A 16,336-nucleotide genomic window follows, 5' to 3' on the forward strand; every position below is an offset into this window, starting at 1 on the left:
TGATTTGCTTATTATGAGACTGGTGTTGAGATCCCATGATAAGGATTCATGGATGGTGGTCCCTAGGAACCGGAAGGAGGAGACTCTTTCTACCTCTTCCCCATTGATGAAGAGGGGGGGGGGGGGGACTCGAGATTTTCTTCCTAAAGTCTATGAACATCTCTTTGGTTTTAGAGATGTTTAGAATCAAGTTGTAACTCTCACACCATCTCACCAGCTCCTCTACTGCTCTGCGGTAGTCGGATTCATCCTCGTTGGTAATAAGACCTACTGTCAAAGAGTTTAAGAGGTGAAGACTGCAAAAAGGTGAAGACTCCAGTCCAGGTGAAGAAGGTGCTCAAAGTCAAAACAAAATCATAGATGTACAGTAAGATGTACAGTAAGTCCTATCAACAGGCAAAAAACAAGCACACTCAGACGATCCATGACTTACTTTAAAAAGCCTTTATTTAAACCGCAGAGCTACACATATTTAAAAATAAATAAAAAGCCCAATATATTACATACAGAACTTTTGTAAATGTTTTCCCATCCAACATAAGTCCATCATTTCTCAGTACTACACTACTGCTGAGCACACTGGTCTTCCATGGTCTCCTTAGAGCCGACATGGATAACTTCAACTGCGTGCTGTCTCCTCCTCCTCTCATCTGCCCAGGCTGTCTTCTCCTGGCAGTTTGTTTTCTCTTGTGACTCCGTCTCCTTTTCATTCTTTGCCTTGCAGTCAGTCTGAGAAGAGCTTGGGTAAAGACGAAGAAAATAACATTATACCTTTGCCCCTCACACAGGGCAAGTAAAACAAAAATGACCATGTGGAACTTCAGGTGTGGAATTCCTCACTATGTTCATGCGCATAGCGAAAACCAAAACACACATATTAAATCTGTTTTGGGATAATAGTTCTGTTCATTTCTCTTCATAATAGCCAATGAGACAAGAAACTGTGATGCTTGTATACTGACCTAAGGACGTCGATAATTGTGCCTGGAGGCTCCTCAGAGATTCTCGCACACTTGACTGGCGGTTGGTCCGAGTCTGGAACTAAAACATTTAACAAAAAGTTCAGAAATTTGTTTGGTACTAGATTATGTAAATATGTCGATATGTCTTTGTTTCTTCCTTGTTACTGAGACTTCAATCAGTAAACCACAAAGCAAAACAAAAAAAACATGAGGTACCACCTCCGGAGCAGGTCCCAAATTAGGTCAAATCCAGAACCTGTGAAATACGTTACAGCATGACATACATGGTTCACTTAGTTCTTGTAGTGGAAAGAGCCATGAAATGTAGAGACCTTGTTTGAGGACATGAGTGTCAGTGAGGCGCTGGGCTCTGGGCTTGTTTTCAACTGGTTTATTGGACTTCATCTCACAAGCAGCAGCCTCCACCTTATATAGTAGCAGATTATACACATGAGGTTAAAACAGAAAATAGCAGCAGCATAATGATACTAATCACATATAACAAATATTGTATACAGATAAGGTAAAAATCCACCTCGATAACAGCAGAATGAGGGATAATGTCGACAGGAAGCTTTTCCTTTCTTCTCCTCTGGATGGCGTGCTTGTTCACCTCTGCAGATCAAAAGGCATGATATTATGTTGTGGTCCTATTGCTGGTTCCCCCATAGACATATATAAAGGCTAGATGGCTCAAGGCAGAGTCTCTGACCTAGTTCACCCGGCGACCATCTTGCTTCGGGGCTACAGTACAGTATGTTCAATGGCAGCTCAAACTAAAATAGTCATAACTCCCTCAAATCTTGACGGATTTACAAACGGGTTGGTTTATTCCAAACGTTGTCAACGTGGCTATGATTCGGGATGCTTATCTGCTTCATTTAGTTTTTTATATGAATGTCGTACAAAAGCATATAAGTATGCGGACGTCTTTGACGTTTATAACAAACCAAACCGTTTGAAAATCGGTTGAAAAGTTATGGTTATTTAAAAAGTACTGCCCCATAGACACAATGTTATGCTGCCTCGAGGTAAGATGGCCGTCACGTAGCAACGTCGCTCTCCATTGGCCAGAGCGTGGGTGAGCCATCTAACTTTCTTATATATATATCTATGGTTCCCCCTGTCTGTCAGAAAACTCCATATTTTAACTTTTTATGTTTTTCAAGAGAGTCATGCAAAAGTAGTCACGCGTTCCATATACACCACCTCGGACGATTAGCAGGCGGTGTATTCATAGAACACACTACTGGGTGTAAGTAATGTACGTGTACTGTACATACCGTTGGGTTCATATTGGTGTTGGAGTTCCTCAACTCGCAGCTGTAGTTTGAGCTTGTCACTTTGTCCCTGTTGACAATGAAGCAATGCTGCAAAGGTTACTGCATGAATTCCAAAAACCTGATATGATTAAATAAACTGAAGTGCAGTTTGTGTACACATAAGTTGTTATACCTATAAAACCGGGAAAGCATCATGTTAGATGTTGCTATGTATAACATAGTAACAAGACTTATTTTTAATTGTATGAATAAAAAAAATGTAGATTTTCTGAAAACTTGGGTCAGGATTTAGGAGTTTTTAAAATCAGCCTCAGGTCTAAATGGGTTCAAGTTAAATGTTCTTTTCATACAGTATATTGAAGTGACGTGTTTAATACTATAGACTTAATGAAACCATGTGGAACAAGAGCTGACCTGCTTGAGCAGTCGTTCAGCTGAGAAGAGTTTCCTCTCCAGCTCCAGACATCTCTGGCTCTCTGACAGAGCCTTCATTCTCTGACGAGACAGTTCATCCCCCATACGTTCTGCATCCTTACTGGAGACAGAAACACACATTAACATCCTAAGGCAGGAAGGTAAGGTAAGTTAGGTAAGGTACGTTTATTCAGTGTTTTTAAAAGAACAAAGGAAGCACATAATACATACATATGCATATACATATATACATACATAAATCTACATACATGCGGTTGGATCCACTTATAAAAGTGGCACCGAAAAGGTGTAGGCTGAAGCCAAGGCTTATGCTGCCTACCCTTTGTGAACATGAAGGAAGGATCATGTAAAAAAAAATGTGTAGGTTCTCACATGTACAACATGTCTTTCCCTACATAAAACTATGCCTACATCCCTGTACGAAGGCATGTTTTTACCTTTATAATTCTTTACAGGGCACCAAACTCAAAGTGGCCCTGTGTTAAGTCACACTTTAAAGCATTTAGGCCACACAGTCCTTAACACTCCTTAGTGAATAGTGACTCATAGGAAAAGACTACACGACAACCAGGAATAGTCTGGTGGCCACCGGAGAGACGGGTGGCAGCCGGAATGTCCACCATTCCTGAATGAAGTGCCTGGTGCTGGGAGTCTGGTGCAACGCACAGGGGCTGGACCTGGTGAGAGCAGGACTGGACCTGGTGAGACGTAGGAGGGGCCCGGACAGGAGTCAACCCACAGAGCCTAGTCCTTCCACACGCCAGAATAGTACCTCCCAGTCCCGGCAGAGTAGTTCAGGAGGCCCTGGTTTTTCCCTAATGGGACTGATCGAGGGTAGCTACTGGGACGTATGTCGGGACTTGATCACCCTGGCTGGGTCACCCGAGTGAGGGGTATGATGTTGGGAGAACCTTGGGATCGCTGAGGAATCGGATACATCCCAGGTGCATCCATGCGATGTATTTTGTTTTAAGTTATTTAAATTATTACAAAATAACTACATTACTAAAAAAACTATTAGTGGGACAAACTGAGCAAATAACAGACCAAATACATAAAGAGTCAAACTCACGTAGAGTTGTTTAGCTTCATTAGGAGCAGGTCAGTGTAGTACGTTTCATCCTGACCGTTTCCACTGTCTGCTGGAGCAGGACACACTGGCTGCTGCGACTTCAACATCATCTGCAAACCAAACACACAAACACAATATGTAACTTCCAACAATGATTCTCTTGCAACAACCAAAACATAGGGTCAGGAATGGATTGGTACCATCGCCCAAGCCTAAAGGGGAGGTTTCATTCTTTAGCATGTACTCAGGAATGAGAAACACCTGTCCATGGACATGGGCACTTGAGATGTGGAACATCACATATACAATAGAGCAGCCTGGTTTCGCCTAATGTGTCAGCGATTTGTTAATGTGTGTGCAATGGGGCATAAATTAGGCTTGAGGGGCTGCAGCTGATTGAAATTATGTAAAGCAGACATGCCGTGATCATAGGGAGCACTCCCTCCATTCTTTTTTTTATCTTTAACTTTTTCTGCCATTATTGATAGATGCATAAGATATGTAGACATACATAAGAGGGGCGATCACATTAAACATCTTAATCCTCCATCCTTCACACTGGGAGGAAAACAGCATCGGAAAGTTTTATGGACGTTTTTACATGCGAGTGTTGTGACCTCTTTTCCATTTACATCTATGAGGGGTGAAGTTTGTTTGCGCTGGCCAGCGTGCGCACTCTTGTTCTCATCAGTGTGCAGAGTATATATATATTTCAAAATGAGAAATAAACCTTCCAAGGAAGGGACTGCACACTCCAGGGAATAGAGACGGACAACTTACTGCATCATCAACTTATTTATTAGCACGACACGTTTCGCCGGACAAAACTTTGTTGTTTCGTTTGAAATGTTGGAAATAGCTTCACTTGGTTGTGAAACCTACATGCCAACTATATGACTGTACTATTGAATCGAAGAGTAACCCCAATAATTGGTTGTAAGACAGCAGAGGATTCCCATCCCTAACTCTGACGTTCCTTTCCCCCAGTCTCCTCAAGTAAGTGGAAGACATTTAAATATTTAAAATAAGGGATTCATTATTTTACCTCCACTTTCTCCAGTTTCTGGAGTTTGCTCACAAGGCTCTGGATCTCTGAGTTTTTGTCAGACAACATGGACTGGAGCCTCTCCATCTGAGCTGGATCAGCCCGGGAGCCATGGAGCTGCATCAGAGTGGCCACCTGGACCTAACACACATGATACATACATACTCATATGATTGACATAACGTACATCCATGATACATACTCATAATCTTATTTTTGTTCAAATGGAATAAAAAAATGTGGTATCGCAAAACGTATCTTCTAGGAACAGGAATTGATCATTTTTGAATGACTCACATGATTCATCGACAGGATTCTAAATCGACCCTTACAGAGGTCTTAAAGTGAGTGTACAAATGGAACCAAATGAGTCATTTGGTTCCATTTGTACACCGTCAGATTTATATTTGTATTAATATGTGATCGTGTCCGAATCAAATGCCAGTTGAGTTCATTAGTACGCATTTGTGTGTGTGTGTGTGTGTGTGTGTGTGTGTGTGTTACCTTCATGCGGTGTAGCTGTTGCTTGGTGAAGGCATGTTGTGTCTGTAGAGACTTGTACTGGACCTTCATACTAATGAGTTTTCTTTCCATTTCAGCACGCTTGTCCTCCAACTATGATGAAAAGAAATATTGGTCACCACCAGCATAAACATTTTTTTTTTTTTTGAGGTGCCATTTTCATGAACACATTAGCTTAGGATTTCACATAAATATGCTTTTGTAGCTACACTTCATTGGTAGTGTCCTTCAAAGTGACACACTAGCTGGATTACAATATTATTTTGTAAGATGTTACATAAACATGTTACTTAATGTAAATATTTTTTATTAAAACAGTGCTTGCAAGCATGTGAGAAAGTTTCATTGTGCGCATCTTGGGACTGTGAAATCTGCTTAGATCACCATTAGGACTCTCAATAGAAGTTGGCACTACAACAGGTCAACAAAGAATATATAAAAAATAAAATAAATGGGGGAACACTTTCTTAACTTATGATTCCTATTATCATAATAGCGACGATCAGAGAGGGATATCAAAAGCAGACAGGAATCCCCCTGGCAGATACATTTTATTTTACCTCAGCGAAGAGGGAGTTTCCCTTGCTGTTGGGGTCTTGTGCCTGTTGTAGAAGCTGTTCCAGCTGAATCTGTAGGTCTTGGTTGGCTTCACGGGATTTCTACAAGAATGGAAGACAGGGATGACTTGACACTTTTCCTCAATCATAGAAACCAAGCATTCCATTTAGGGATGGGAATTATTGATACGTTTTGATAAGCTTATCGTCGATCAACCGGTTAGTTGATGAGCGGCGTTAAAAAAACCCAACTGAGAATCTCTATTTCCCTCAATGTCTAACTTAAAAAAATCTACACTTTGCTGATATACAGAAAGAATACAAAAGGCATATTATATTCCTTAATCAAATTATTTGACCATTTGCGATACAGGGCCAAGCAATAGCATCTTTGTATGAGAAATATAATTAAATGAAGTGCACTGTCTTGTCTGTCACATCACATGCAAAAGCAGAGACGTTTCGATTAATTCAATTAGTTATTAACTGTTACGTTTAATTGACTAATTTCTTAACGGCGATTAATCGATTAACATTCCTAATTCCATTCCCGACAACTAAACTTACCCAATAGGAGAACAAAATATAAAATTAGCTGCGAGAACTGACCCATTATGGTTTGTGTTTTGTGTAGCACTTAATTTCTGTCTTACCATAATGTTGTATTGTGAGGACATAGGAAAATGTGACCATTTGACCACTTCCCACAGTGCATTCTGTGAAAAATCTAAATGGCACGTTAGTGTAAAAACACTGTCTCTTTACAATGGAGAAGTCTAAAACCACAGACAACACAAACGGTGGTTTTCACACATTTTCATGTCAAGGAGTCAAGGACATTACCTCTAGTGCATTGAACCAGGAAACTGCCTCTTTCTCTCTCTCCTCTTTGTCGTCTGTAATTCGCTGGAGTTGACGCTGCAGATTGCAATTTGTCAGTAGCATCTGCTGCTCTTTGTACTGAGCTTCCTGTAATGATTGCTCCAGTTCCATCTAGGGATGATGACAAGCAACAATTAAATTACTTTTGGAAATGCAGAAGGTGGTAGGATTAGATTGTCCACATATTAAAATTGAAATGTATTATACTATATGTTGACCAAATACGTTGTTCCATTGAATATTTTAATTGAAACCAATGTTAGGCATGATACAAGTGCAAATATCGTTCACAGTCGGTAGGCAAAAAAACAACATACCAGTCTTAATCCCACTAAAATTTAGCGGGAGTATGTAGGTAGGGCTTCAGTAGTTGAACTCTAGTGTTCTTTAACTTCTTTACCTTAACTTCCTCCAGCTCCATGTTCTTAGTCTGCAGTTCCAGCATCTCTGAGGACATGGTGTCCTGGGCGTGTTCGGTCAAAGCTCGTAGTTCCTCTATCTTGTTGGTCAGAGTCACAGTCTGGACTTCCAGTTTATGTCTGAGCTGTTTCTCATTCAGCTGCGATTCCTCCAAGTCTGACCGCATCCTCTCCACCTGAATGAGCAGACAGACACATTCAATGAACTGACCACAACATCTCAATGAACAGACAGCCCCAAAATAGGATTGATTATTTTATTAAATTAGATTTTTTTTTAAAAATCAACTAAATCGATTCATTTTGATTAACTGTTGCCCCCACTAGTACCTTTTCCTCGAGTTCAGCCAGCACAATGCTATGTTTCCTCTCCAAATGTTCTTCTTGTTGCTGCAGCTGTTGTCTCTGTTGGCTTTTAATAAAGTTATAGTCTGAAGACACAGACTCCAGAATCTGGATTTTCAACTCCAGCTCCCGCTTCAGAGAATATTTATCCTGCTCCAAAGCCTAAAAGACACAAGATTACAATATCTGTAATAATCCAAGAGAAATAGAGGTACAACAAGGGTTTCACAAACATATTCAGCGTGAGACCCAAAAGTGAAATTTGGTGTCTCCCTGGAACCCAAACTTACAAAAAATGAAGAATTACCCACTTAAAGGACAACTTTAGTTTTCAACCAAGGTTCATGTTTTAAGTTATTAGTGAAAGTAAAAGGTGAGTGTTACAATTTTTTTATTTGCTGCTTTCTTTCGTTTTAGCGTTTTTAGCCATTTTTGACAGGGGGGCAGGGGCATTCGAACAAGTGGCTAAATATGTATTTTTTCCCCCTTTTGTTTGCTTCTTCGCTTGGAAAGGAGCCTTGGGCTTCTAGTTAGGATTCCTCTCGGCCGTCTCCCTAGGGAGGTCCTCGAGGCCCGTCCCATTGAGAGGAGACCCCGGGGAAGACCAAGGCGCAGTTGGAGGAAACACAGACTCACTGGCCTTGGAACATCTCAGGATCCCCCAGGAAGAAGTCACTAATGTTGCTCTGGAGAGGGAAGTCTGGAGCACTCTGGTAGAGCTGTTGTGGCTAAATATGTCTTTTTTGTAATTGTCATTTACTATAGTCCTACTAGACCCCAGGAAATTACACAGAAAAGATCACAGGATCTACTGAATGTGAAGGGGGTGGGGGTACTATAGAGCGTCGCAGTCCCGCCTCCTACCCTGGACCAGGAAATGAAACCCAATGCATTTTCCTCATAGACATTTCTTAAAGTATTTATTTAAAGACGGTTACGCCGCGGACAAAGCCAACTCGAGTCGTGACAACTCATGACAACACAAACAATATTTTGGACCAAACAAATAATTAGAAAGAAGAAAAAAACGGCAGGTTACAACACTTTTTTTGTTGTTTTTCTTCTTTGTAATTATTTGTTTTGTCCAAAATATTGTTTGTGTTGTCATGAGTTGGCACGACTCGAGTTGGCTTTGTCCGCGGCGTAACCGTCTTTAAATAAATACTTTAAGAAATGTCTATGGGAAAAATGCATTGGGTTTCATTTCCTGGTCCAGTGTAGGAGGCGGGACTGCGACGCTCTATAGGGGGCTGCCATAATGTGTTGTAGGCTCAATATGTCAGTTTGTCATCTCCTCCTTCACATTCAGTAGTTCCTGTGATCTTTTGTGGTCAGGTGTAAATTCCTGGGGTCTAGTAGGACTATAGTAAATAATCGCTATAAAATAAATACATATTTAGTGCTATGTTCGAATGCCCCCGCCCGCCCTGTCAAAAATAGCAAAAATCGCTAAACCGAAAGAATAAATAACATTCATCTTTTACTTTCTCTAATAACCTAAAACATGAACCTTGGTTGAAAAAAAAACTAAAGTTGTCCTTTAAGCATTTTAAAACTAGTGAAAATTGCCAATCTAAATAAGAGAAAAAAACATTGTTTAGGAACCACTGGTCTAAAGTTTGTAATTTGTGCTCCGATTGGCATTTTGACATTTGGCATTACGCAAATGTAACTTTGACAGAAATCAGTAGTATATTGGTCACTTCAGAGTCATCATACCTCCATAGCATTGGTCATCTCGACTCGCTGTTCCTCCAGTTGAGTCTCTAGTGCCGTCTGGTGCTCGATGAGGTCCAGGCCAGCCCGACCAGCTGTTTGCAGCTGTTCATCTTTATCCTTCAGCTGGCTTCTCAACCGCTGGACCGCATCCTCTGTTGTCTCACTCATCTGCAGTGGTGGAAGTAATAAAGTACATTTAGTGGTACTATGTGCCGTTTTCGTATCTGCATTTTACTTGAGTATTTATTTATATTTGTGGATGGATACTTTCTTTTTGCCACTCAGTAAGCAGTAACTTCCGGGTACCCTGCCAATTTTGCCTAGATGTACGCAATATTAAAGGGAACAGATGGAGCAATGCTCATGGAAGAATATAATAGAAAGGAAAGCTATGTATCATGACCGACTGCTGATTCATTTGTATTATAGCATATATATATATATATATATATATATATATATATATATATATATATATATATATATACACACACACACACACACATAATAATTATAATAGCGTGCATGGTTTTCTTTATTATTTCATTTTGATTTACAAGTTGCAGTGTTTTGGAAGTCAGTCTATATTAGTGTGGCATTGTGCATTTTACAGTGCTTTTAATGACTGTTAGCTCTGGGCGGCTAAGACCCCCCCCCCCCCCCTTATTGGACATTGAATTTATGTATTCCCGTCCACTGCTCTGCTTGTATTGTTATATAGCGGGACAAAATACCATTGACTTTGGACTAACTGCCTCACTGTGGTTGTGTGTGGTGTCTCCCAATGGTGACATGAATTTGATCGTTCACACTACTGTGTGTAATATGTAACTCAACAGAAAAGCTGAACATTTGTATTGTAAAATCAGCCTGACTGTACAAACCACAAAGATAGCAAAGGCTCACATTACATTACGACTCTGAGATGAAAATATCTGATTTGTGTAATCTGCAGAGAAATTGATGTTTAAAAAGCACATTTATGAATGTGCTTCATAAAAGGAGGGAGGGAGTGGGTTGGGCCATCAATCAGTGAATCACAATTAAGCTGCAAAGCATAATTCTGCAGGGGCCAACAGTGATATTTTCATGAATTGGTACCACCTAATGTGACCGTAAAAATATATATATATTTTGTATTCCTGCGATCTAGTTTAAAGAATCTTCAGTGAATCCTCGCTATGAGGCTGGCCATGCCAGGCTACCAAAATCTGTCTCGGTCCTGAACTAAGGCGGTGGGAGGGCAATCAGGGCACATAACTGCATATGGGGAAGGAAAACCTAAACGGATAGCAAGTTAACATGCTCATTTTATTAATGTTTTAGAGAATTAATTTTGTCAAAAGAATTAAGGTAGCTACTGCCTACTGTGGAAATTAGTGGTTCTAGATGTAGCCTCTAGGGAGGCAGAGGTAAAATTGCATCAGTGACCAGAGTATTTAAAGCCTTTCTGAACAGGAAGGCAACAGGTCTGAAATCTGTGGGGCCTCACAACATTGCTGGTAGCATGTTGTTGAGAGGGCTGATGTTTGTTTGCTGGATGTATTGCATCTTTGTTTTTTACTGCTATCTTGTATGGTCTACAATGATAATACTTTTATATTGTCAAGTCTGCAGTGGCACTTTTGGTGCTGTTATGTGAATGTTTACCTGCCCTGAATCGTTTGGAGAGTGGCCTCCCCATCCCCAGTAACATGTAGGCATTTAAACTGGATCAATGTGAGTATTGAGACTGCCTGTGTGTAGCCATTGAGTTATCTGGTAAAGCAATAATTTATTCCCCCTATATTTAGTTATTGCCTATGACATTTTATAGAGAGTATGGTGGTGCATTATGATGTAATCTTGTGTGGTACCTTGTGTGGTATTTTGTAATGGGCATATAGTTGAACCATGTGTTTTGTTGTTTGATTGCATAGTTGAACTGTGTTCAACTTTGTTTTTTCCACGATTGGAATAAGCGGCACTCCCCATTTCTAGTTCAATATCTTAACACTTTTAAACATTTGTATATGCAAATAAAGTAATCTTTTTCTATTAAATAAACTATTTGCCATTTTGTACCCTATATGCTTTGGTCCATTCTCATATGTATTAGCGGGGTTACATAGAAAAGACCACTGGGTTCGAGTACTACTACAAAATATCGTGTAGATAATAGCCTAAGATTTAGACTCTCGTAGATGTAGGCCTATTTATCGATTCTGACATCAGAATCGATAAATGCATCTACGAGTCTAAATCTTAGGATATGTGATCTGTTCTTTTTGGCAAGCGACACAGTACGTCGAGGCTACACACTCTGTAGCCTAGCCTAGATTTTAAACTCTCGTAGATGTATTTTTCGACGTCAGAATCGAAAAATACCTCTACGAGAGTCTAAAACTTAGGCTATCAGTAGCCCAGCTAGCTAGGCTTCTTGATACGTGACAGTTATTATAGTTTATACGTGACACTATTACAGACTACACGTGTATAAATTAAACAAACACGCACTAACTATTAAGAAACATACAAAAAGACAATGGCTTCATGTGAACCTACCTTTTAGTTTTACTGCAATACAAACTACTAAATCCACACTCTATCCACTGCGCGCCGATCAATTTGAAAACCTTATTCCCTTCCCATCCTACCCAGAGTAATATAAGAGTGGCGACACGCTTTGATCTCGTCCCAAACATTGGAACTATCCCATTGAGAGAGAATGAGAACTTCCGCATTCCATTGTTACAATGGGAGTCAATGCTAGTGTCGCCACTCTCGTACTATTCCACTCGGGTTTTACCGGAACTTGACTTTTGGCCATCAAAAAAATAAAATAAAAGCATATCCTTTATGCAATTAAAATTAGCTTTTTTTTTTAACAGTTTGCAGAATTACAGAACATTTGAAGCACAACTCACATCGGACGTCAGACATTACGTCAGACCACAGCTGATCATGCTATATAAAACCTTACACCACTCAGTTCACACGGGTGTGATTTTTTTTTAACAAGAGGGTCCACCTTGTTCAATTCATGTTTGGCATGAGAAACCCTATTGAGAAAGTAATTGCATTTCCCAAGCAAAACAACAAAATAAAACTATGTACCACGGAATATCAAAAGAGAAAGCTGTATATTTTAAGGAATTTGCTGTCCTTTATGCTCGTATGAACAAGGAAGGGCTCGCAACTCACTTTGTAATGCTCCAGGTTAGTTTATTCACAATTACAGCAGGCAGGACATCAAGTATAAATGAGATGAACAGGAAATGATTCATTTTATACAGTGTGGACAAAGAGCCATCAGTCCCATTTGGTGTTGTGGGGTGGCTCCAAAAAATGCAAGTGATTAGAAACGTGATTGGCAAACAAACATGATTGACAAGCATTTCTTCACATGATCAAAGTTATAGTGCACAAATATACATGATTATATCAATATGATTTTAGTAAGTGTCTGAAAGTAGAAAAGTTTTAACACCATAGACAAAGATGAGTACATCAGTATGTCAACAGTCAACACCCATTGGCTCTAAGGCCAATTTTTGGGACATTAATATAGTAACCACAATCCGACAGTTTAAAAAAATCTGTTTTCTCTTTGAAAAACCACAGAAAGAAAAGTATTAAAGCTACATTCTGAACTCTATATAAACCTCCAAAGGCTGAATCTAAAGAAATGGCCTAATATCAAACTCTTCATTGAGTCCTACGGGTGCCATGGTTCTATTAAGACTTAAGTCAAGATAATGAATCCACCATAGCTCTCTCTTTAGTAACAGGTTATCTCCCCCTCGTCTTGGGAATGCACTTTTTCTATTCCCAAATATCTGATTCTAAGAGAAGAGACATTGTGGTGTGCCTTTTTGAAATGTATAGTGCCACTGGGCTTTTTTCATCCCCAGTAGTTGCACACACACACACACACACACACACACACACACACACACACACACACACACACACACACACACACACATATATATACCATGTACAACCCAGATTCGGCACAAACAAGGGACTAAATTCTTTTCGCTCCTATGCCACCAAAATGTGGAACGCCCTACCAACTGTCATTAAGACATGCGAATCCCTTGACTCTTTCAAAACCGCTCTCAAAGGGCACCTACGGACGGCTGCAATTCGAAACTGGCCCCTGTAAAATCGGAATCCCTCAAACACGAACGCAAGGACAACACAAGAGACGGTCGCGGCCACACAGCCAACTCAAGGTATGGCCACTGAGCCGAATTGGGGACCCAACGCAAGGACAACACAAGAGATGGTCACGGCCACACAGCCAACTCAAGGTACGGCCACGGAGCCGACTTGGGGACCCAACGCAGCTCCTCCAAGGAAAACAAACAAATTAAGCTGAACGTGAACCCCCCCCCACCCTTTTTTTCCCCCTCACTGTATATGTTTCTTTTCCCTTTTTACCTCCTTTATGATGAATTCCTGTTCTGTCTATAGAAGTGTCTATTTGTACGTCTCTAAATGTTTTGATGATTTGAACATGGTGGACCCTATTGGAAACAAGTGTAATGCTTAATTGGGTCGTCCACTCACAGTTAACAGCCTTTGTATTGAGTTTGTGCTTGAAATGTACTGTAATTCTGCAAACTGTTAATAAATTCTTCAATCAATCAATCAATCAATCAATATATTTTTAATGTGTTTTTTTTGCGGCTTTCGCCTTCATTTTTTGTATAGAGGGACAGACAGTGTGTGCGTGTGTGTGTGTGTGTGTGTGTGTGTGTGTGTGTGTGTGTGTGTGTGTGTGTGTGTGTGTGTGTGTGTGTGTGTGTGTGTGTGTGTGTGTGTGTGTGTGTTAGGTTGCGCACAGGTGGTGAAAAACAACCATGCTGTTTTCGTGCTCATACACAGCCACCCAGCCAGCCAGCCAGCCACCCACCCACACACATAGCACATACATAGCTCCGTAAGGGAGTGGTTGCACCACTCAAAAAAAAAAGATTGCCTAGAGGTGTGCTAGTATGCCCTTTACTTTGAAGGAACAAATCTTCTTTTTCCGGTTCTGCTGTAGCCTGTAATGGCGCTGATGACGCACCTAGAGGGGAAGTAGGAAGCAGCCTGCAGTTTCCAAACCAAACGGAATATACGACTGGGAAAGAGACAATTATCTAATTAACGTTATGGTATGCATATACACACTTATACATACAATGTTTTACACGTAATAACTATATAGAAATGCAAAAATACTGAGAATAAAAACGACTTGTAGCCTTACATGAGAGGTACATGCTATGGCTAGATCCTGTTTATGTTTATTAATTGGGTTCAGCTCTTTTTCTACAGTCTATGGTTCAGCTAGCCCGTCTCCGGACCCCCCGGGTTGAGCTCCTTTGGACCTACCACATAAAGTCATCAAAATGTCAGAAACTTTAACGTAGGGTTCCGAAAGGAGCTATGGTTCAGCTGGATGCTGGACTATGTATACATTGTTTTCCTTTATGCTTGTTTATGAATCTTTTCCATGAATGATGAGTTTTTAGCTTTTCATTTGTATTTTTCTCTCAGCTATTCGTAGGCGATGAGATGAATGCTACAGCAGTAACAGCAGTGCTGCTGATATAACTCAAAATGTAAACACTGCGCACTGCAAACACTGTGGCCACTGTAAAAATTGACCGTCCTTGTAGTAGACCATATGAGCTGGGCTTCCTTGGAAGCATGACACTTTAATGAAGAAAAATTATCAAATCATAACACTGGCCTATAGCAATCCTTAGCTCTGGTACATAGCTCTAATGCCTTTGTATGGATATTTAGAGCTATGGACCAGAGCTAAGCAATCCTCTCTCATTGTCACTTGATTGATGCTAAGACAGTTATGGTGCTGCAGATATGTATATGCTTATGCTCGTCAAGTTTGTTTTATTATTGAGACTTGTATTTTCTTTACCACAAATAACACATATAAGAATGTTATTTAGATAGCATGTTATACATCATTATTGTGCGGTTGGTTTGATGTTTACCTGTATCCCATAATTCTTTAAGGCACTGCATTTGTGTATTCTCTTTCTCATGTTTAGATGTGGTGGTTAATAGATGATGGATGTTGTTATGTTTGTCTATAGATGGGGTTGTGATGGATTAGCTGCAATTTGCAACACTAGATTTATTGAGGGCCTCCTATGCCCAGCTTGTGTAAACACAAACATTTCTTGTGATTGGCTGATCACCCCATAGCGATGATTTGATTGGCTGAGCAAAGTACATATTGACGATAAAAGTGAAGGCAGAAAAGTGAAGACGCCAAATGTGATTGGCCGGAATGACATTTGTGATGATTTGATTTTGATTGGCTGAGCACGGAATGTGATGTAGGATGATTTATGATTATAAGAGCACCCCTTACTTCACCTCCTATGTCCAGCTTTTAGTGTGTTTTCAAACACAAACTTTGTCCTACACAAACATTAAATGCCATTGACAATTGGACAATTTTGTTCATGTAAACACAAACGGTGCGTAACACAAACATTGAAGGCAAAAAGGTGAGGACGCAAATTCTCATTGGCCGGAGTGAGATGATGTATGATGGTGAGTGATGATAAGAGCACTCCTCACTTCACACGGGTGTGATTTTTTTTACTTGCGCAAGCAGAGGGCGCAAGTACTGCGATCGGCTGGGTATGTCTGTATGTCTGTCTGTCGTGTCCTCCAACAGCCAATAAGGGACCACCATTCTTGGTGACGTAACTAAGGTACGTTTCAACTAGTATATATAAGGTCAATAACGGGTCTAAAGGATTTAGAATATTCTGAGCTCTAGGACTCAGAATAGCAGTCATACCCAGACAGCAGAGAGCTCTAGGACTCAGAGAAGCAGTCGTACTCAGACAGCAGCAGAGAGCTTTAGGACTCAGAGCAGCAGTCGTACCAGCAGTGGTGAGCAAGTAGGCCATACATGGCCTACTTGTGTGCAAGGCGCAAGTTGGCAGCTTGACAGTGCATTTCTAGTTTAAATAATTTAATCTAGACTTTCCATACCCTCCATTGACAGCCCATTGATACAAATGGAAATATCCTCTTTCAATCTGCAAAGCATTTGTTTCATAAAAATCACACCCGTGT

At 40.4% G+C, this 16,336-nt stretch overlaps 2 protein-coding genes across 2 annotated transcripts in view; one reads left to right on the plus strand and one right to left on the minus strand.

The window, feature by feature from the left end:
• Positions 1-429: 429 nt before the first annotated feature.
• spdl1 (spindle apparatus coiled-coil protein 1) lies at positions 430-11,921 on the minus strand. Its single transcript, XM_079517218.1, has 15 exons — positions 11,786-11,921; positions 9,242-9,409; positions 7,508-7,684; positions 7,159-7,353; positions 6,720-6,869; positions 5,880-5,978; positions 5,302-5,412; positions 4,798-4,938; positions 3,753-3,862; positions 2,660-2,780; positions 2,246-2,312; positions 1,498-1,577; positions 1,295-1,388; positions 963-1,041; positions 430-739 (listed from the first exon to the last, which is right to left on the minus strand). Exons 2-15 carry the CDS (start codon positions 9,407-9,409, stop codon positions 565-567), a joined length of 1,767 nt encoding a protein of 588 aa, XP_079373344.1. The 5' UTR covers positions 11,786-11,921; the 3' UTR covers positions 430-564.
• Positions 11,922-14,243: 2,322 nt separating this feature from the next.
• Positions 14,244-16,336, plus strand: part of uvssa (UV-stimulated scaffold protein A) — a 50,789-nt gene continuing 48,696 nt past the window's right edge. Inside the window, exon 1 of the mRNA XM_079496851.1 lies at positions 14,244-14,388. The gene's annotated coding sequence lies outside the window, so the exon portion shown is untranslated. The remainder of the gene's footprint in view (positions 14,389-16,336) is intronic.

The sequence above is a fragment of the Electrona antarctica genome (genome assembly GCF_951216825.1).
Source record: "Electrona antarctica genome assembly, chromosome: 1".
Lineage (NCBI taxonomy): Eukaryota > Metazoa > Chordata > Actinopteri > Myctophiformes > Myctophidae > Electrona > Electrona antarctica.